Genomic DNA, 22,605 nt, shown 5'->3' on the forward strand with positions numbered 1-22,605 from the left:
TGTGCCCTATGCAAGACTGGAGACAGACAGAAGGGAGAACTGAATACTGACGTACCTTAAACATATGTTATGAATTTAAATGTTTGTGCTCCCCCAGAATTCATGTATTGAAAATCTAATCCCCAGTGTGATGGCATCTGGAGATGGGACCATTGAGAGATAATTGGGTCATGAGGGTAGAGCCCTCACGATGAGATTAGTGCCTTATAAGAAGAGAGGCCACAGGGCTTGTTTCCTGCCCCCTCTCCACTATGAGGGGATGCAGCAATAAGACATCAGTCTGCAAACCAGGAAGAGGACTCTCACCAGACACTCTCCATGCCGGCACCCTGACCTAGGACTTCCCAGCTTCCGGCACTGTAAGAAATAAGCGTCTGTTGTTTAAGCCACCAGTCTATGGTATTCTTTATAGCAGCCTGAACTAAGACAATGCATATTAATGAGATTGCTCTGAATCCAAAGGACACGGACAGCAGAAAAGGCAAAAGACAGAGCTGACACCAAAAATAAAAACAAAAAGCTCCATTAAATTCTGAAACTCCTCTTGACAAGTTATTATCTCCCAGAGACTCTTGAAATCCTAAGTTTGGGAAATGCTACCCTAAGTGCAAACTGCTAAGATTAGTAACTTCCAATACACTTCCATGTATTGTTAGGACCAAAATCATGTGACATATTTTTTATAAGGCCAAAAGTATACCTTTTTAAAATTTTTCTAAATATATCTCCAAATGTGAATTTGGAGCATTCTATTCCCTTTAAAATTTTTGTTCAACATGGCCAGAGCCATGGGCTGGACCACATGCTCAATTCCACTTCACAGATCCAAATGGCCCATCTGGCCACTCATCTCACAAGGGGATCCCACAAGCCACAGGGGAAGCAGATACAACTGTGTACAAGGCCATGTTCTCTTCATTCTTCAGTCCAAGAGAAATTCAGGGGTCCTCCAAAGAATGGGTTATCCTCATAGACAGAAGTATGCATCACACCATAAGTTCCCCATTTTGAGGGGACACACAAAATAATAATAATAATAATAATAATAATAATAATAATAATAAAAGATGAAGAACAGAATCTCCCACTGCTAGTGACAAAGCCTTTAGAAACAATGGCAAAAGGTCTCCCTCTGGGTCCACGTATTACAAAGAAGTATCCTCTATATACTGATAAATCATATATCCCCATAACAGGTCACCTACTAGACCCCCTCCCCTAGGAGTCCTCAAGAAATACACAAATGGTACCAGCATGAACAGTGGCCCAGTTGAAAACAAATTTTAAAAAAGACAAGTCTTCGAATAAAAGGGCCTACCCCACCAAGTGCTAAGCAAAGTGGGACACAGTCCTGTAGAATTCAGAACACCAAGAAGATTAAAAAAATAAATTAAAAAAAGCTTCCAGGGATAACAAGCAAGTTACCTAAAAAAGTAAATAATGTTTCCCCTCAAATTTCTCATTAGCAACTGTGCTATAAGACAATACCTTTCAAGTTCTAAAGAAAAAAAATATTGTTATTATTATTATTAGAGAAGGAGAGAGAGACAGAAAAGGGAGGAGAAGCAGAGGGAGAGAGAGAATCTTCACTAAGTGTGGAGCCCAACGTAGCTCTCAATCTCACGATCCTGAGATCATTACCTTAGCTGAAATCAAGAGTCAGATGCTTAATCAACTGAGCCATCCAGGCACTCTCCCAAATTATTTTAATCTAAAAATTTCTACCAAGCAAAATTATCAATGTGAGTTTGAAGTTTTGTTTTTAGCTTCTCAAAGACTCAAAAAGTTTACCTTGTAAACTCCTTTTCTGCACATGTATTTGAGGAATATATACTACAACAAAACCAAAACACAATCCACGTAGGAAAAAGCAAGAGATCAAGATAATTCAGGAGCTCAGTAAAAACCATCCCAAGTAGCAGGTGTGAAGTAAGTGTAGAAAGTAGTTAGTACGGCTAAACTCACCCTCCAACATATACAAAACAGCTGGAAGCTATAATGTGGTGAGGGTGGCATATAGGAAGGGAGCAGTTAGAAATACTACAGAAGCAAAAATAAGCCATAAAACAAAGTCTAGGCAAAAATATGAGACCAATTTAAATATGTATGATTCAAAAAAATTAATGGAATATGAAATTTCATTTGACATATATTTCAGTTAGCAAGGTGTATGGTGATACAGGATGATAAACTCTTTATCAACCCACTCATACTAGGTGAATCTGTATTAAATTTATTTACATAACCAAAATTTGATAACCACCCTTTATTGCTTTCTAATTTTCAGAATCAATCAATCAATATCAAATCCATGGAAAACAGAACCAAACTAACATAAGTAAGTGCAGATTTTTTTTAATTTTGGCAATAAAAATAATGTTTTGGTTAATAAAATTTAAGAAATAAAAAAAGACAAAGTGGAAGAATATGTTAGGGGGCCCTAACTTCTTTTTATTAAGAAGATAAGAATCCAGAGATTCTATCAGTAGTTAATAGACAAAGAAATAGATTTTAGCATGTTACTGAAAAATATCTACACAATCTTTCTCATATTGCTTCTTTATTTCTGTAATGTTTCTTCTGCAGCATCCATTATGAAAAAAACAGTATTTATCTACAAACCCTATTCCTATGTCATATTTTCCCAAACCAACTCAAAAGAATGGTAGACCTCTTTCTCTTTCTCTCTCAATCTTCCCTCTCCTCCCCTTCCTCCATTAACAATCTGTGCTACTCCATTATGTTACCCATTATTTTCTAACCTGCATTTCAAGTTGGTGTACTTTTATCACCTGATTAAAATATTAACTTTAGTAGAACTCTGGTTTTATTTATCCTTATATGACTTAGGAGCAGAAACAGTCTCTCTTTGGACTCCCTCAACAAATTTTAGTAACCAATGGTAGATCCAAACTGTAAACGTGGACAAGATAATGGTTAGTTAACTTTCTCACACAACGTTTAACCAACATTGAAATTGTTTTAATTATTAAAGTACCTTTACTAGGAAGTGGGCCCCATTTTGAAGGAATGCATCATTTCTTATTGGTAATTTTGTAGTGACTTGGGTCTTTCGTTCTGGAAAAATGAGGTTATTTCTCCTGGACATATTTAAGATGCCATCTTTTGCTCGCAAAGGGTCCACAGCTCCAGCCGGAATATAAAGTGCAGAATAAAACATCTTCACATCTCCTTTAGTTCCTCCTTGTCTTGTGAAGCTCAGGGATAAATATCGTTCACCTGGGCTACTTTCAATCTTCTGGTTTTCCATAGGAAAAAATGTTATTAGGCCATAAACATCATCACTATCCTGAATGTAGAACAAAAGCTGCAGATAGAAAAATAAAATATTAAAATGTAGAATTCTCACAGCTGAGAATATCAAACTGTGTAATATCTAGGCTATTCTGATTTTTACTATTGATTTACATGTCATATCTAAGGATGATCACTTTTTATATGCAACAGAGTAAAAGATAAATCAAAAACAGATTTGATAACTTTCCTAATGTATTGTTCATGGAATTTTTTTTGAAAAGTAAATCTTTTGTTTACAGAACAATCTTGAACAACAGAAACAAACGCCATTTCCAAAACCAGTGTTGTTCCTGCTTCATCAAACTAAACATAGAAGTGATTTGTGTGATCACATTCTTTGGCTCTTCTGTGACACAGAAATACGTATACAAGTAAAGCATAACAAATGATCTACCTCAGCTGGCTCGCTCACTTCTGCACCTCCTCGTATTGTATGAGACAAAATCCGAAGTAGATAAGCTTCTGCCTCTTCTGGAAGATCATCATTAACTACAGTAAGAGGAATTGATGCCAACATCTGCCCTTGTGCAAAATGGAGAACTCCAGAACTTGGTCTGATATCTGCTGTTACTGGTGAGGGATCACTGCTATTCCGTGTCAATTCCCAGTTCACAGAAATATTCCCATGGGTGCCACCATTTCTAACCACTGTAATTTCTTCAAATCTAGAATTTTAAAGAAATATATATGGTTACATATTATACTGTGTTTCCCTTAGCTAGGCTTTTTCAATGTCAACAGGGCCATCGGATATTGGCAAAAGCAGAATCCATATAATAAAGAATGAATGGTGATTTTTAATATGAAAGGGTAGACACATAGATGTGTCCCAGGAGTCTATCATAATATAAGTTAACTTGCATATTTAAATCACTCTGAAAATAAGAAAGAAAATAGGGAAACCATGGTGGAAGCTCATGAGAGTTCAGCACTATGTCCAACATCACAAATACTAAATCTTAGAATAATACATTAAAATAATTGTAGTAGAAGGTTTAAAATAAACCATACCTTGATGTTGTATCTTCATCAATTACAACTGTCCTTTCAAATAAGATACTGTTGAATGAGAGGACTCCATAAGGTTTGTCATTTGGCTTAATGGTGATTTGCACAATAGAAGGGCCTAATAGCACAGCATCTCCCTGCAAGGTATCTTTTAGTAATACAACATGAAATGACTCAGCAATCTCTGGAATGGTGTCATCAACTATTTGAAATTTTAGGTGTGATTCATGAATAAAAGGTGGAAAAACAATTGTTGTGGTCGGCTGAAGATCAATGAAGTCTAAATTTTGTTGGGCATGTGCTGTTGAATTCCCAGTTATAATAACATAACTGATTGAAACTTCATATTCATCAGATCCAATCAGATTCCCATTGTCATCTTTTCCACGAACCACTGGAATTAGGAGTATGTGGTCTTCCTCAGGGACCAAATAAACATTCTGAAGGAATCTCACGGGACTATCATTTTTCTTAATGATTATCTCAACTGAGCTCCTAGAGGTGTTGATCTCAGCTCCTCCTTCTACACTTTTCAGTTGAATCAAAAATATTTCATCATTTTCTGGTACCTGTCAAAAAAATATAAACAGTAGCAAAAATATCAATAGCCAAAATATCTGCAAAGAAACCAAAGTGTACCAAGTCACTATGATTCAGTACAAACACAGAAACAAAAAATGTTTTAACTGAAGGGAGCAGATACAGAGGCTTGTCCATATATATTTTGGATAGGGAAGGAAAAGTTCATAAGCAATGGTATGGTCAGGTATTAAAGCAAAGGCATAATGTCTTTGAACCTGATCAATCTTTAGGTAATGCTAATGATTTGACAGTAAAGCTGGACATAAAATTTAATGGTTTTATCAAATTGGTAGTGTCAGAAGTAACATGACAGTAATCCAGTAATAATATATAAGAACTTTTAAGAATCTGGAATGGTATTATTATAGATATATAATATCTAAAAATCTGGAAAACTACATTAAACATCACATGCAAACTGTTTTCAACCATGTGAATTATTCTTCTTTTCTCTAAATGATATCTAATTCACAAGATAATCATATCAAACCAATCATATGATTTCCAAAATATGCATCATGCCTCTGGAGAACAAGCTATATAAGAGTCATTATCAGGCAAATGATGACACTGTTAAACTTTTCTTTTTCTTTTTTTTTTTGCAACTGTATAGAAATCCTAGGGATAATCTTCACTATGCTGTTTATTTTTTTTAAAAGATTTTATTTATTTATTTGACAGAGAGAGAGAAGCGGGGGAGCAACAGAGGGAGAAGCAGGTTCCCCTAAGCAGGAAGCCTGTTGTGAGGCTTGATCCCAGGGCCCCAGGATCATGACCTGAGCCAAAGGCAGACACTCAACTGACTAAGTCACCTCAGCACCACATAAATTCTATTTTATGAGTGAAAGGGAAAAAATAAATCTTTTTACCTCTACAGCAATATAAGAGGTAAGGCTATTTATCTAAAACAAAAAATGCTATGTTTTGATTGATGATGTTTTTATTGCCCAATTTTACTGAGGAATAATTCAAATATAATTGTAATATATCTAAAGTGTACACACGATGGTTTGATGCACATATACATTTTAGAATAACTGCTGAGATCCAGAGAATTAAAACATGCATCACCTCACATAGTTGATTCTTTTGGTGTGAGTGAGTGAATGCTTATGATCTGCTCTCAGCAACTTTCAAGTATACAATACTGTATTATTAGCTGCAGGCACCATGCCATACATTAGATCTCAGAGGATGATCTTTTAAGTTTCTATTTAAAATGTATAATAAATTGTTGCCTTAAATTATAACCTTTTCAAGTATTTAAAAACAAAAGGTTTTTATTAAAGAACCAGACGAAAGAGAGTTATCAATGCCACCTAATATTTTGTTTTTTCAAGAGAAACAATTTCTAACAATGTCTTCTAATTCATTTGTTTTTCTTCCCTGGGGATTTGTTGTGATGTGTCTTTATGATTTTTTTGTAGGAAGATAGAGAGATGGTTATAAGTTCCCAGCTATGTTATTATCTCTTTTTTTCTGATACTACCAAGATTATTTCATAGAAAAGTTATGTTTTCTCTCATTTAGTTCACAAGAGATATCTTTGCACATTATTGTTCAAATCCATTTTTTTCTTAGTTGAGCTGTGTCATGTATCTCAATCCTTGGTAACTTCAATGAGAAATGTAAACAATTAAAGCCTTCCCATGAATACGAACATTTAAAGATTTTATTTATTTATTCATGAAAGAAACAGAGAGAGAGGCAGAGACACAGGCAGAGGGAGAAGCAGGCTCCATTCAGGGAGCCCAACGTGGGACTCAATCCCAGGTCTCCAGGATCACACCCTGGGCCGAAGGTGGCGCTAAACCGCTGAGCCACCAGGGCTGCCCCAATTAGGATACACTCTTGTGATTCAATCTGTATCCAGAAACTTTTCATACTCCCTTTGGGATAGATGGCATAAACTGGCCAGGGAAACTGAATGACAATAGAACTACAATTTTAAATGTTATTACACATTTTTAAGTAAGTACTTACATTTATGTTTCTTGACATCTTAAATATTTATGAGGAAAACATAATCATTCAATCTAGTAATTAGTAAAGAAATACACATGCCCACCTTTGTTTATTGGCTGTCCCAAGACCATTTTTGAAAATAGTAGGATTAAAAATACAAACAACCTACCATTATTATACGAACATTTAAAATATCCAAACAAAATAACACCAATTACAGTAGAATTTTTTTTTGTTTTTATAGTAAAATCATAGTAAATTATAGTAAAATCTATCCAGCATAAGGATAGGTATAGCACTACCTCAGCTCAAAGCTGAAATCACTAACAAAAATCAATTATCAAGGTTTATAAAATGCTCAAGTCTTAGTATTAAATGTGGTTGCCAATTATATTCAGGTTCATCAGCTTTTAGATATACAATTTAATATAAAATAAATCAGGCAAATATTAACCAAATAGATTCCAAAATCACTATTTATATCTAAAGTATATACTAACTAGTTAGTACAATACGCTAACTTTACATAGGACTATGTTCTTGAATAATTTCAAATTTTTTTTTTTTTTTTTTTTTTATTTATGATAGTCACACACAGAGAGAGAGAGAGAGGCAGAGACACAGGCAGAGGGAGAAGCAGGCTCCATGCACCGGGAGCCCGACGTGGGATTCGATCCCGGGTCTCCAGGATCGCGCCCTGGGCCAAAGGCAGGCGCTAAACCGCTGCGCCACCGAGGGATCCCTTGAATAATTTCAAATACTGAATACAATTTAATACTTGACATAATGTTCTCTAACATGCCTGTACTACAGGCACGGTCCCTGTTCCACTGAAGCATTTAACATTATCTCACCTCATCATCAAGTACTGTCAAGTTATAAACTACTGTTGCTCTGCCAGGGGGAAAGGTGATGTTTCCTTTAACTGGGCTCAAATCTTCTTCAGGTGGATTTGGGCCACCCTCTACCTGCAAAGAAACACACAGTGCCATCAATAAACACAAAACTTTCACAAGAGTATGAAAGCATTGCTGTGACTTCGACTAACAAAAATCTGAAGTTTACTTAAAACCCTTTTGCCAGGGCAGCTTGGCTGGCTCAGCTGTTTAGCACTGGCTTCAGCCCGGGGCGTGATCCTGGAGACCCAGGATCGAGTCCCGCGTTGGGTTCCCGGCATGGAGCCTGCTTCTCCCTCTGTCTGTGTCTCTGCCTCTCTCTCTCTCTGTGTGTCTCTAATGAATAAGTAAATAAAATCTTAAAAAAAAAAAAAAAAAAAAACCTTTTGCCAGAAGAATTATAGAAACCGTATGTGATTCTGCCCTTCTAGTTAACAGTCAAGGCCTAAAAAATAGTTATAGATCTTGACTATAATCACATTAAACTACATGGTTTCCTAGAGCTTTCTTTTCTTCTCAGCCATTATATTAAACCTGAGGGGAAAAAAATCTATCTTTTCTTAAGAGGAAGGTGCTCAAAATTGGTAAATTCTCTTAAGTAATATAATCAAATGGTAGTACCACTACTGACTGTGTAACATCAGGCAAGATATTAAAAAACTCTGAGTGGCACTTTCCTCATCCTCAAAATAGGCATAGTAACAGCCACTTCACAGGCTAGATGTGAAGATGCAATAAAATCATTCCTTTTGAAAAGTACTCTGTGCTTGATCCTTTTCACATGCTAAGGCTATAGCAGGGAACAAGCAAGCTCCCTACCCACAAGGACCTTACATTTAATGAAAGGGAAAAATGACAAATAAATATGTATTTTTCAGATGATGATAAGTATTATGGAGAAAAAATTAAGAAGGGCATGAAGGAGACGGGGCTCTGGGAAGAGACACTGGTTTTATGTGAACTAAGAATCAGTGTAAAGCACTTAAAACAGTATATGGCAACATTAAGTGCTTAGTAAATGTTAGTTGTAATTATTTCTATAAAACAAAGGCTCAAGACTCAGGAAAGTGACTCTAGACATCCATAAAATAACATTCAGAATTTGTGATTTTGTTTATCCTTTCCACAGCCAATTTTTTTCCAATTCTTCCCACATGTATTCAATGCATTTTCAAAAATATACTGCATAAGCACATATTTTTAAGTACATGAAACATTCCTTAAGGCTTCCTTTGTAGAACTTGCAAGACTATTGCATATTTAATTAGGTTACAATGTTTTTCATGAATTACTCTCTTATGACATTTTATTTTTTTATAAAATTAACATAACCATTCTATGATGGAAGTCTCCACAAGCACAAGAAAAACTCTTGACATGATATCTTACTCATGTCAAATGCTGTAACATCTATGGACCTCCATGGTGAAGTGTGACTGCTCTTAACAGCATCCATTTGAGAATTTTTTTTTTTTCATTTGAGAATTTTTTTAAATGGGGAATGTAAATGGGGGAAGACTAGACATCAAATAATTTTACATAAGCCTAAGTAATCCATGGGCATTTTTAAAATTTATTCCTTGAAAAGGTTTATCATAAAGATTCTTTTAAAAAAAGATTTTATTTATTTATTCATGAGAGATGCAGAGTGAGAGGCAGAGATATACGCAGAAGAAGAAGCAGGCTCCCCACAGGGTGCCCGATGTGGGACTCAATCCCAGGACCCTGGGATCATGCCCTGAGCCAAAGGCAGATGCTCAACCCCTGAGCCACCCAGGAGTCCCTATCATAAAGGTTCTATGAATTTTACAGGATTAACATTACTATTATTTTATGTTGTGGTTTATTACTGTCCTTGTATATAAAATGAGAAATTGTGTTTCATGATAGTATACTGTATGTGAGCAGCAAGCAAAACATTTTTTATTAACCATAAAATTTATCAGATATTTACTTTTATTTCATTTTTATTAAGGGCCATGCTTATTATACAAAAGACCTTAATTTTTTAAGTTACAGCCACCGATACAAACTCTGAAGTCTTACCATTTAAAGTAATTTCAGAGTATACTTACCTCAAAAGTCACAGTGACCATTCCATAAGTCCCTTTTTCTCTGATGAGAGTAAGAGGCACAGATTCATTTCTGCTCCTGGGCTCACTCACTGTGACTGAAAAAGGCTATTGGGAAGAGCAAAGGCAATCAGGCACTCATCAACCAGAGGTAGAAGTGGTACAAATTGTTACCTTAGAAATACTGTATTTACATAGACAAATTAATCTACATGGTACATGGTATGCTAAGAATGTGGTAGCATTCCCAGCATTAATAAACTGCAGCTAATAAAAATGCTTAAAAGGTTCAAAATAATAGTGTAAAGGGAACATAAAACTAGTCGGGCAAAAGATGCAAGTTCCTGCCCTGGTTCTACCATTCATTAGCTAGCTGCTTTGCTGAAGGATCTTAAAGGTCATCTAGCTGAAAGATGAGAAATTCAAAAGCTCACAAGGGCCCTGGATGTCCCAAAACCAAGTTGTGTCTCCACACCAGAGCAGCTCATTGGGACCACCCACTGGGAGCTCCACCAAAAGGCTTTGCTCTAATCCACTATGCCCTCCTCCTTGGTCTGCTTGACAATGAAAAGCAAAGAACTGCTAAAGATTTTCAAGACATGATCACTGAAGGAAAGAAGTCAGGACTTCAGATGCTGAAATGTGTTTGGCTGCCTGAAACCAGGCCTAGAGAGGAAGAGGGAAGAAGCCAGGTGCATGCTAGCTAGGGCGGCAGTGACCATCTCTCCATGGTGACACCAAGTCTCAGTGTCCCTCTCCATAAACAGGGATAGGAATGCCTGTCCCAAAGACATCAAACATAATCAGTGTTATCTTCATCATCAACATAATTATTATCCAGGCCAGGAATCAAAGTCAGCCTATTTTGCAACTAGTGTGAGCTCAACAGTTACTCTGTTTAATTTTTACCACATGGGTCAGGTGGCCAGTCTGGGCTGCCTGGAATAGTCAGGGACCTGCGACCAATGCTAGAGACCAGGATTCATCCCCAGAGGCTAAAACGTAGTAGGTCAAAAGGAAGAAGAAAGGAAGGGAGCAAGGAATGAAGTAGGGAGGGAGGAAGGGAGAGCAAAAGAAAAGAAATTTTAAAAAAGAAAAGAAATGAAACCTTTAAACAAGTCAGTATGAGGTTAGGGGTAATAAGTTGGGAGTGAATATAGAAGAAAGACAGTAGGAGAAAAATTAAGCAATTAAGGGAGCCTGCTTCATAATTAACTAGTGTTTCCCTATCATTTAAATAGAAATGACTGATTAATTAATTTAATTAATTTTGTAAATGACAATATAATGGAGGTCACAAAATGTCTACTATATTGACATTATCCACATCTTTTTTAATAAAGATACTGCAATTAAAAGATCATATTTATCTACAGCCTTCCTTGTTTCAAAGATAATTTAAGGTAAGAAAATGACATATAATACAGCAATTGTAGCAGCAATCTAAATTGGAAAATAAATAAAAAGCTGGGGAGTTTCACATCATCTTTTAGTAATGATAATTAGTAACATGATTCAAAAAGACTCAGTATCAGGAAGGTTATTGTAGTCTAAAACTTAGTGGCAAAATCCAATTGTATCCAAGATAAATTTTGTTTTAAGAGCTGGAAACAATTTCTCTCAAGGGGGAATCTGTTTTGAGTATTTGTTTCTAAAGATAAAACTCTCTGAACATACTGGCCAGGGACACAGGAATACAATGATCAAGGAGAAAAAAATGAATTGCTGAGCAAAACTAAGGGGGATGATAAGGAGTTTCATCCTTTAAGAAATATTAATAAGTGAGAAAAGTCTCAGGGTATGGATTGACTACAGAATTTTTAAGAACTATAATATCTTCATTCTATTCAATTCTAAGTTTACTGTAGGTTTTTTCAGCACTCTTCCAGTAAGTTTTTCTTATCTCCCAACTTTCAGAGGAGGCTGACAAACAATATTTTAAGTGGCAGCTAAGGAAATCAAGCAAAAGAAACTAGACTATAGAATCTGCTGCAGACTTAATGTCTGTGCCCCTCCCCCACACCAACCCAAAGTCATGTTCAAATCCTAGGAGGTTTGGCCCTGTGGAGATGATTAGGTCGTGATGGCAAAGTTCTCGTTCTCAGAAATGGGATTAGTGTCCTTAAGCCCCAGAGAGCTCCTCTGCCCCTCCTGTCCTATGAAAGCACAGTAAGAAGACAACATCCAGAAAGCAGGCCTTTACCTCCTCGATCTAAAGAAATCCTAGGCAGAACAAATGAATAGTCTATAGAATGTGGGACATGGATAGAGACCGAGTGAATTTTATTTAAATACCAAATGGCAGGATGATATCAGGTGACATCATGAAAAATAACCAAAAAATTAAATAATTATCATCTAGCAACCACAAGACTAATCAAATTGTAATCATACCATATTAAATGAAATAATTCCAAATGCATTGTCATTTGATAATATTGTCACAGTCACAGTCCTTGGCCATCCAAGCTTCACATTTGCTGGAGGTTTCTAAAATAAAAGCCCAAAAATAAGTTAATGAAATTAAAAATATGAGGAACAGAGAGTCTTTTTTTAAAAAGATTCATTTATTTATTTTGGAGAGAGAGGACTCTTCAGTGATTGTGCAGGGAACTTGATGTGGGACTCAATCTCATAATATCATGACCTGAGCTGAAGGCAGATGCTCAACTGCTCAACCAACTGAGCCACTCAGGCGCCCAGAGAATCATTTTAAAAGTTTCTCTCTTTATGTAATTGTTTAGAATATATGTAAAAATACAAGCACACTTTTAATGCAGATTAAGAAAATATATTCAAACTAAGTTAACATGGTAAAAAAGTTCCATATAAAAACTTTCCAAAAAGTTTTAAAAAACATTAATCACTGGCTATTAAAATATAAATCATTATAATGGATAAGTAATCACTGGCTAGTAATGACATAATTACTCTAACATCATTACTAATGTAACAGAGAAGTAAGCAGTATGAAATTCTATTCAAATATGATTTTTTCTTACACTACAAAAGGTCCTAAAATTTAAGATTTATTCTATAAAGCATAGAACCAAATTAAAGCTGAAATATTAAGATATTTTTTCTAGGGGATCCCTGGGTGGCTCAGCGGTTTAGCGCCTGCCTTGGGCCCAGGGCGTGATCCTGGAGTCCCAGGATCAAGACCCACATTAGGCTCCCTGCGAGCAGCCTGCTTCTCCTGCCTGTGTCTCTGCCTCTCTTTGTCTCTCTCTCTATGTCTTTCATGAATAAATAAATAAAATATTTTAAAAATAATAAAAAATAAAATACATAAAATATCTTTTCTAATCAATAAGGGAAAACATTTCTATAACATTTCTATTGATATGCAACAGAACCATAAAGGAATATGCAAAAAAGTAATATATAAAAGCAAAACAGGATTATTTTTCAAGTATCATTTTCACAAAAATTTTACTTATATTGACATAATCATTTTTAAAAAAATTCTCAATGCCACTCAGAAAAATTAACTAGAGCAGTGTTAGCAGGCATTACCTCAACCTAATAGATCAAACCATAAAGGACAATTTAAACCTTAGGCTATTCAACCATTTTTCCCAGGGGCAGTCCAAAATGATTCTAAGGCGCAGGGACCTCCCACTTCCACGCCTGCTTTTTGTATCCCTTTCCTTTGAACTCAGAAGTCTCGGTCATTCTTTGTGCATCTGGTAGCAGGGGAGGGATAAAAGAGAAAAGGGCCGAATGGAAGACAGGTTTTCTGGAGCATCTGTCACGGCAATTCCTAAATAAGCTGAGTGGATCCAAAAACTAACTGTAGAATCTTCTAAACAAGATTGTCTGAGGAATAATAACCAGACCGTGGAACTGCCAAAGAGGTTGTCAGTTCTGAGTTCTACGAAAACCACTTCCAGTCTCTAGATGGGCTTATCTCCAGAGAAACATATTTTTAAGCACTGCAAGGTTTCTATGAGTTACAGGTGGGTGGGAGGGGCAAGAAGGACTTACCTGTAATGTTAAGTGAAAAATAAAAGTTTCATCAGGCTCTGGTAAGTCGTCATCACACACTGCTATGTACACTGTCCTGTTTGTTTCTCCAACAGGGATAAACGCTGCAGCATATGTATCAAAAAAGTCACCAGTGTCATCTCCATACAGCTATCAAATGCAAAATATAGATAGTTCTTATAACATAGTGTTAGGACAAGCAAAACGGATACTAATTGGAGCGATCAACACAAAAAACAGGAATCATCAACTCACACTGATGTTTACAGATAGGATGTGCAAAAACAAAACAAGTATTTAACAACTGATAAAAATATCCTCAAAAAACATTATTAAAATGATTTGAAACAAAAAATATTTGCTTATGCTCTGGAAGGTAAAGAAATCATTACACAGAAAAGTAATAAGTATATAGCAAAGTAAGGATGTGAATTTTTTTCCCTGCCTCTTGGTCTGAAGTGGATAACAGAAGAACTCACAAGAAAATAAATTGTAGCTAAAATGCTCCCAAAGAAGAGGTGGAAATAGCCTGCCAAAATATATCAGGAAAATCAATTATTTACCATATGGATTTCAAAGAAATGATTTTTCCAAAACTTTCAACTGAAATTTTATTTATATTTTCCCGTAACTCAAATCAAGACCCAATTCCTTTAGCATTCCAAATTATTAGTCACCAATAAACTTTTCCTTAACATTTTAAGACCTCATTCTGTAACACAGACATTTCTAATAAGATTTTCAAGGGAAAAAAAAAAATTTTCAAGGGAACAATAATTATGAAATTATAAAGAAGCAACTTCTTGTGCAGATCTAAATGAGATTTGTTTTGCCAACCAACTCAAAATGAACTTAGCTACTAAGAAAAAACTATGATTTAGTAAAAATAAAAAATAAAGAACATGTATAGAAAAATTATACTCAATGTCTAGCTTATAAAAATAAAGCTTAAATACTTGAGATATCCAATCAAGGTGTTAAGAGTATTTTTAAGGAACTTGTACTCCTTAACATAGAAAGTAGGAGTCTTTTAGAAAAGCATTAACTATCAAGAGCTACTGAAACAAATAAGAGTAATCCAACCCAAAACATGACTTAACAATCCAAAATATGCAAAAATTGATACATATTTTAACACTTTCATCAAAGTAGCATTTATAGCAGCAAATATTGGAAGGAGCCTCAATGAAAAACAGGTGAAAGTGATTGGGAAATGATAATGTCACCATCCAGAGAAGCTGTGAAAATGACAGGGCAACCCCAGAACATTCCTATGATACAATCAAAATTATGCATAAAAGATTACCAAGTACCAATGTATACTCAAGTTCAAATGAATTCAGTAAATATATACGCACGTCATAAATTAAAAACTAAAAGCAATGCACAAAATTATAAAACTGGATTTATTTCATAGGTTGTTTTTCTTCTTTATCTCTTTTTGCAATGTTTCTCGATGTGCTAATTTAACCTATTGCTTCAAAACCTACTTTTGAAAGAAAATTTTGAGTGCTTTGGGCCTCAACTAGCGCAATATTCTTAGTGGTCATATGACATTACTTTCAGGTTAAACACAAATATATGCATACATAATCCATCCAATGACTAAACTGTGTGCAAGATAGCTTGACAGTTTAACAAACCACGCCTAACTTCTACTTAAGTTAATGTACTTCATTTCTCCCAAGCTCTCTGACAAAATTCATTTTTAATTTGCCACTTTTCTGCTTTTAAATATTTTATTTATTGTCCCTAAACCACTGAAATAAATATCAGATAAATAAATATCTGAGCAGAGATATGGACTTGAATTCAAATTACTCAAATTTTCTTTTACTTAGAAATACTTAGTGATATCTTTGTTTTTTACGTTTTAAAATAAATATATGAACATTTAAAAATAATCAGTCTATATCTTTAAATACTATTGTCAAGTACATATACTACCTTGGGGCACTGTATAAAATCTATACGAAATATAAGTGGAATAGTGTAACTGCAAATCATTTATCATAATGAAACTACTCAGAATCTCAAACAGTTAAAAAAAATTTCTGTCATTGAAACTAAAAAATTTCATATCATCTACTTCAGTAAGAATAGAGCTACATCATTTCTTACCGATACAATCGCAGTGACATTTGCCGGCTCTCCTATTCTTTCGATGACAAGACGAATAACTGTTGTACTTGTTTCATTAACTACAAATTTTGTTTGTCCAGCAAACCTTATTTCTGTCTCTCCAAACACAAAAGGGATGAATAAAGCTGACAGGAGATTTACTAGTAAAGATGCAGAGGGCATCCCTATGAGAAAAAAAAAAGCTTTGTTCACAAAACATATCTAATATATTTTCATTAGACTGTGTTACCTACAGGTATAAACACAGAGTGAAGAGCTAGACAGAAAGCAACTAAGACATAAATAAATCAAATATTAAGTGTCCAACGTAAATGTGTGATCAAAGAAATAAGTTGAAAATTACAATCTCTTCTGTGGTTCTTTTTTCAATTCGTAACTACTTTTTGTTCTTTAACTTACATATCAAGATAATAGTTATCAGTAGCCTTAAACATATTTATTAAATTAGCATTTAAAAATTTTTTGACCCTCTAATTTATTCTAAGAAAGACATAAAGCAGTACCTTTGGAAATGGAATTAAAGCCCATATTTCCTCCAAATAAAACTGTAAAATGCAGCTAAAGCTAAAAAATTCAAATGGGATCAATAATCCTAATGGGGCGTCTTTGTCTTTTTATTTGATGATCACACAAATATGAGAGAATTCTTAAAAGTGGTATATAAAAGCAGCTGAAGCTAAAACTTTATTAATAAATTGATTTCTTGGTTGTGTCTATCTTTTCCTGAAATTTGTCTTGACAATGTTTTTAAAAATGTTTTAGTTATTGCAAGAAATGCTAATGCTTTCAACATAAATTTCCAGGACTTAAATTTCTCCCATTTTATTAGCTAAAATACTAATATCATTTCTTTAGAAAATGTCTATGTTGTTTTAAAAATAAGCAAATTTGGCAAAGTATTTCCTTCTTTTCCATAACTTCTATGTTTCCTTCTTAACTAGAATGTGTGTGTTTATGACTCATCAATAGTGTTCCTACTTTCAGCACTGTGTAATTCAAGTGTTTTCAAAAGCACAACAGTGCAGTGGACTCTTGAAAGCAGTGTTGTTTTGTAATGTAGATGTTCCTCTAAAAATGTGAACAATTGATCTCACGGATCATTAAGATTCCAATGGATTATGTGATCAGTCACACGAACATAACAAGTTCATGTGTTTTAAAGGAGAGTTGCATTATGCACTCTATGAGCCAAAATGCTTCCTATTAATCTTTACCTTGGTCAAGAAATAATAAAACTTTCATGTATGTGGTACTTCCACCTAGCTACACATGGCTTTATTTAGAAACCACCAAACCTTGATATATTTTAGTTTAAATGCAATTTTCTCAGTCAAGTATATTCAGACAATGCAATCTGGGATTGCTTAATGATGTCTCACGTATTTATGGCTGCAAAATCCAAAGAGAGGGATGCAGAGGTCAGATGGAGTCCAGGAAGGAGAAACAGGCCAACAGGGACAGAGATCCTGGAGGACTAAGGCATTTTGTACACCTGTGCCTTCTCTCTAAGAATGTTCACTTGCAATGGAGATAAGGGACTTGGGAGGAGAAATAAAACCAGTGTCTCTTCCCTGACATCTAAGGTAGGAACCTTAACCAAAAGAAAGTTAATAAAAAAAAAAAAAAAAATGAGAGAAAGGGAAGGAAAATGGCAAAGCCTGAGGCAGGAGATTAGGAACAGCTCTGGGCCACCAAAGACAAGTGAAGATCTTCTGTGGAATTCTAAAGCCAGAATGATTTCACACCTCACTTATGACAAATAGTGGGAAAAAAAATGAACTAGGCATGAAAAAGAGAATACAGAATGGAGGGGTGAGGAGGCAGTGAGCTTGGCCTTGGATGTGGAAGAAAAAGATCAACTTTGGTCTGTTGTGAATCTCAAAGAAAAAATTCCTTGAATGTGACATGTGACAGAATTTCGAGAGAAATAAGAAGACACCTGAAGTGAGAAAGAGCGGAAGTGAATTACAGGTTGACAAGGGGGAATCATGAAATAGGTTCTCAAAATTTGTTCTGCGTAAGAATCAACTCAAATGGTTGGTTAAAATGGTAACTCACACACTCAGAAATTCTAATCCAGGGAATTTAGGTTGAGGCCCAGGAATCTGCATTCAACAGACAGCCCTATTGATTCTAATGTAACGGATCCTTGAGATACACTTTGACATACACTGTCCTAGAGTGTAAGAGTGGGAGGAGTGTGTTCCGGAGTGGATGCACGACAGGCTGCATGTGCATCTCTGATGTAATTACTGAATTTTTCAATGCAATATGCTTGGACTTACTACAGACTTCCTTATATATATTTTTTATATATTACTATATTATATTCTAAGATTCCATATATCCTGAAGAACTGCAAAGACCTATATTACTATAGAAAGTAATCAGAATAACTAATGCAGAAGTACTGATGTTGTAGATACTTTATATAATAACAACATATTTAACCTTCACAATATCCCTGTGAAGAAGACACTAGTGGCATTAATCCCAATTATAGCTGAGGGAACTAAGGCACAGAGAGGTCAGTGAACACATGCAGTGTTACCTAGCTAAGGGGTGACCAGGCAGGATTTGAAGATTCAAGTGGATCAGCAGTCCATTTGCAGACTCTACCCCATAACCACACTATACTGTCTCTATTCCTACAAATTAGATGTCTCTATCTTAAAAAATTTGGTGGACTGCTTATGCTACATGTTTCCAAACTATCAAATCAACCTGTCAAATATTTTAAACTCATGCACAATAACCAAAACTACCATAAAGCTGTATAATTACAAGTCTCCTAAAAGTCTTCACATTATACTATTCTAATAAACATTACATTTATTTAACAGAAACTACAGTTCTCTTGACTACTTCAAATATTTAACAGCATCTTTTAATATCAGGGCCAATGAGCTCAAACGGTGCATTCTTGCAGTTTCCCAGGCAATTAGAGCTCCAAGATCTTGTGGTTAAGTCAGTAAATTCATTTTAAATTGGTGCACATCAGTGAATTTTGAGATTATGTGAAATGAACAAACAAGCATGATTGGAAATGCCTCAAATTCTGTGACATCATTGATAATTGAATCTCCCCTGCTTTCATCTTTTCAACTTGTAAGAAAAGTTGTTGAGGCAAAGTTGGCATTCAATAGAGACTACAAGATGAAGAAAAAGCTTTGAAAGTGAAGTTCCCATTAGAAGACAGACATAATTACACCAATGCTGGTTTCTTTTTTAGAGTAACTAGGTACATTTTCCTCTATCATACTAAAAATCTAGTCTTTGGAAATCCTTTTATTAAACTGAAGACAAGGCATTAGCAGCTGACACAACAGGTAAGTCTGTCTATTTCAGGTCACTTTTCTCTTACTAGATTTAAGAAAAGTTTTACATAACCTATCAGATCACCTATTCTAAACTTCTCTATGAAATGAATTTCAAACAACATGTGTTTAAAGTTAGTTAATATTCATATTCTGTCACAATTGTAAAAGAATAATTTTAGCATTATTAAGGCATTCTGCTGCTCTGCAGTGGCATGATGTTCCAGTATTCAAACCCTCTTCTTTTCAACTATCATATATGTTCTCCTCACACTTGCTCAGTATGAGTCAAAGGGAATGAAACCTGTTCCTACCAACAGATCTCTCATCTCTGAACAGATTTCTTATCATACTAAAACAATATGAGATATCTGTTGTTTTCTTGCTTGTTTCCTGAATTTTACTATGAAGTTTTGATGGAATCTTGATCTAGGAACAAAGTCCTCAGTTTTTAGATTCTAGTAGTTGCATTCAGCCTATCCAACAAGTCATCTAATTCTGCAAAAAATATTTCAAAATTAAAATCAGGAATGTATTAGAATAATTCCTACAATGCAAATTGGTTGCTTTCAGAAGAGCACATTAAAATGTAGTATGACGTTTGTATAGCAAGCATTGTGCAGCACCCTGGGCTCATCGCGGAGGATATAAACATCCATAAAATATGGTTCTTGGCTCCACGATATTCACAGTGATGGGCGTATGCCTCAGATCAGACCAACCAAAGCCCAAAAGACAATTCTGAGATTCTCGCTTGGGCTAAGGATGCAGATTCCCTCTACTACTGGATTTGAGATCATTTTGATTGGGGCCAATTTCCTCCAAAGCCTGGAAATGAAGCCAACACAGCCAAAGACAGAGCCAAGAGGTGGAAAGGAGCCAAGTCTTGATAATCAAGCTCAGCTTTCTGAATCCAGCTTTACCCTGGCCTTTTCAGTCACTGAGGCAATAAATTACATTTTTTTCAGCCGCCAGCTTAGAATGAAGTTTCTGTCACTTTCAACATCAATATTTATCCATTAATCTCCAATCTGTGACACTATGAACCCATGTCAGAATATACCAAGTGGAAGATCCTTCCAATATTCAACAGTCTTAATCTTTCTAAACTTTTATGAAAGGATACCATACTACCTTTCCTGGTCCCTATCTTTCCTGCTCCCATGCAATTACTATCACTATCTATATTTTCCCTTCCTCCTCAAAACTAACATGCCTAGTAAGGAAATCCAGGACATGCAGACAAACCAAAGATGTCTTCACAATAAAACAAAATAGGACAGGAATACACCACACTGACCCAGTGTTCTGAATAAGTTGATTCACTCTGATTGTCACAAGGAACCCAATGCTTCTTTAAATTAGCATGGAGTTAATTCCTTTCTCTCGTTTTTGTTGTTGTTGTTGTTGTTGTTGTTTTCCTGAATGCCAGCTCTTCCTTCTCTTTGGAAATTTAGTATTCACTAACTTGAATCTCCACTTGGGTTACTTAGCACACAACATATTAAATGTCATTTATAAAATAATATCCTCCAACACAATATGTCATAGTAATCACAGAATTCTAAATTCTGGTTATCAAGGGTATTATCTTCCTCCTGTCTTGCCTCTTATTACTGGGTACCTTAGGAAAGGTAGCACATATAGCATATTCTGAGTAAATGGGAATAGCCTGCTATTTTAAGTTTCAGTAAGTCTATAGGAACAGAATAGAATAAGGAATAGAATAAAATAAATGAGAATCAGCACCCAACAGATGACAATATAAAGAAAAACATACATTTAAAAAAAAGAAAAACATATATTAAAAAGTTGAAGTTGATTTGAGTGATTTTGCAGTAATCAGCTTTCATCAAAACCTTTGGTCAATTTAAAAGTTAATCCTGTCAAAGTACCCGGATGGCTGGATGGGTCAAACCTCTGACTCTTGATTTTGACTCTGGTCCTGATCTCAGGGTTGTGAGACAGAGTCCCACCATGGACTCCACGCTAGGGGTAGAGCCTGCTTAAGATTCTCTCTCTCCCCCTCTGCTCCTTCCTCCTTCCCCCACCTAACTAATAAATAAATAAATAATAAAAGTTAACTTTGTCTTTTTAAGTTTCAGAATAAACAACTGTACAACCCCTGTGAGTGACTGGATATGGTGAAATGACAAACATTATTAGTGCAGAATTGAAGGGATGCATTGACCCTTTGTTTCAGTGTTGCCTTGTCAATGCCATAGCAAGCATCTTCCCACAGTGCGACCACCAGGTAACTGATACTGAAAATATGATCCTAATGGAGAAAGGTTTTCTAGTTTAGAATTACTTCAATTCTATTACATTTACTAACAGGCATTCTAAGGCTATAGAGTTACTCTTACGGAACAAGAGAAGTTTCATCACTCATATCATAAATTATTCAGCTTCTAAGAATTCTTGTGTTATTAATATGGGTGAGTACTACAAAAAATTGATGGTTTCCTTCTTCCATACCAAAACAGAATTTAAATTTGCAGCTTTCTTTTTTTTAAAACTTTTTTTTTAAGATTTTATTTATTTATTCATGAGAGAGAGAGAGAGAGGCAGAGACACAGGCAGAGGGAGAAGCACCCAGGCTGCCCAAATTTGCAGCTTTCAATAAAAAGTAAGCTGATGAGGGATGCCTGGATGGCTCAGCGGTTGAGCACCTGCCTTTGACTCAGGGCATGATCCTGGGGCCCGGGATCAAGTCCCGCATGGGGATCCTCCAGGGAGCCTACTTCTCCCTCTGCCTATGTGTCTGCCTCTCTCTCATGAATAATAAAAGCTTTAAAAAAAAGTAAGCTGATGATACAAATACAGGAAAAACTAGATATTTTTAAATAAAAAAGGAGATAGTCTCTATAGTTATTGGGACTACCCATAAAGCTTATTACCATTGTTTTAAAATTCATTTAAAATTTTTAAGTAATATATTTTATTTTATTCATCTTTAACATATATACACTGGCACAATATTAAAAAGTAAGTCTCCCTCACACCAGCCTGTACCAGCCATATGCTTCTCCTACTCAGAGTCAATTACAATTATCAACTTCATCTGTCTTTCACAAGAGAGACTCTATGCATATATTAAGCTGTAAGTCTATAGGAGAAAATTCTTGTGACAGATTTTGTTTTCTTCTGCATACAGACTACAGGAATCAGCACATTTTCTCAAGATGGTGGTTGATAGAGAAATAGATATGACAGTTTGATGTTGACATTCATGATAGAAACACATATAATTGTCTAACTACACTCCATCACCATTGTAGATCTCATTAATTAAATGACTGTGTCCACTGACTTTTA

The 22,605-nt window shown here is 35.3% G+C and overlaps 1 protein-coding gene across 1 annotated transcript in view; it reads right to left on the bottom strand.

The window, feature by feature from the left end:
* The window catches only part of ADGRV1 (adhesion G protein-coupled receptor V1), a 517,368-nt gene that overhangs the window by 468,345 nt on the left and 26,418 nt on the right, over positions 1–22,605 (bottom strand). The window contains exons 2-9 of the mRNA XM_025438360.3: positions 15,950–16,134; positions 13,829–13,978; positions 12,236–12,331; positions 9,845–9,949; positions 7,728–7,841; positions 4,330–4,895; positions 3,713–3,983; positions 2,999–3,328 (exon numbers count right to left, since the gene is read on the bottom strand). Of these exons, the coding sequence (XP_025294145.3) occupies positions 2,999–3,328; positions 3,713–3,983; positions 4,330–4,895; positions 7,728–7,841; positions 9,845–9,949; positions 12,236–12,331; positions 13,829–13,978; positions 15,950–16,134 (1,817 nt within the window). The remainder of the gene's footprint in view (positions 1–2,998; positions 3,329–3,712; positions 3,984–4,329; positions 4,896–7,727; positions 7,842–9,844; positions 9,950–12,235; positions 12,332–13,828; positions 13,979–15,949; positions 16,135–22,605) is intronic.

Source organism: Canis lupus, chromosome 3 (genome assembly GCF_003254725.2).
Source record: "Canis lupus dingo isolate Sandy chromosome 3, ASM325472v2, whole genome shotgun sequence".
Classification (NCBI taxonomy): domain Eukaryota; kingdom Metazoa; phylum Chordata; class Mammalia; order Carnivora; family Canidae; genus Canis; species Canis lupus.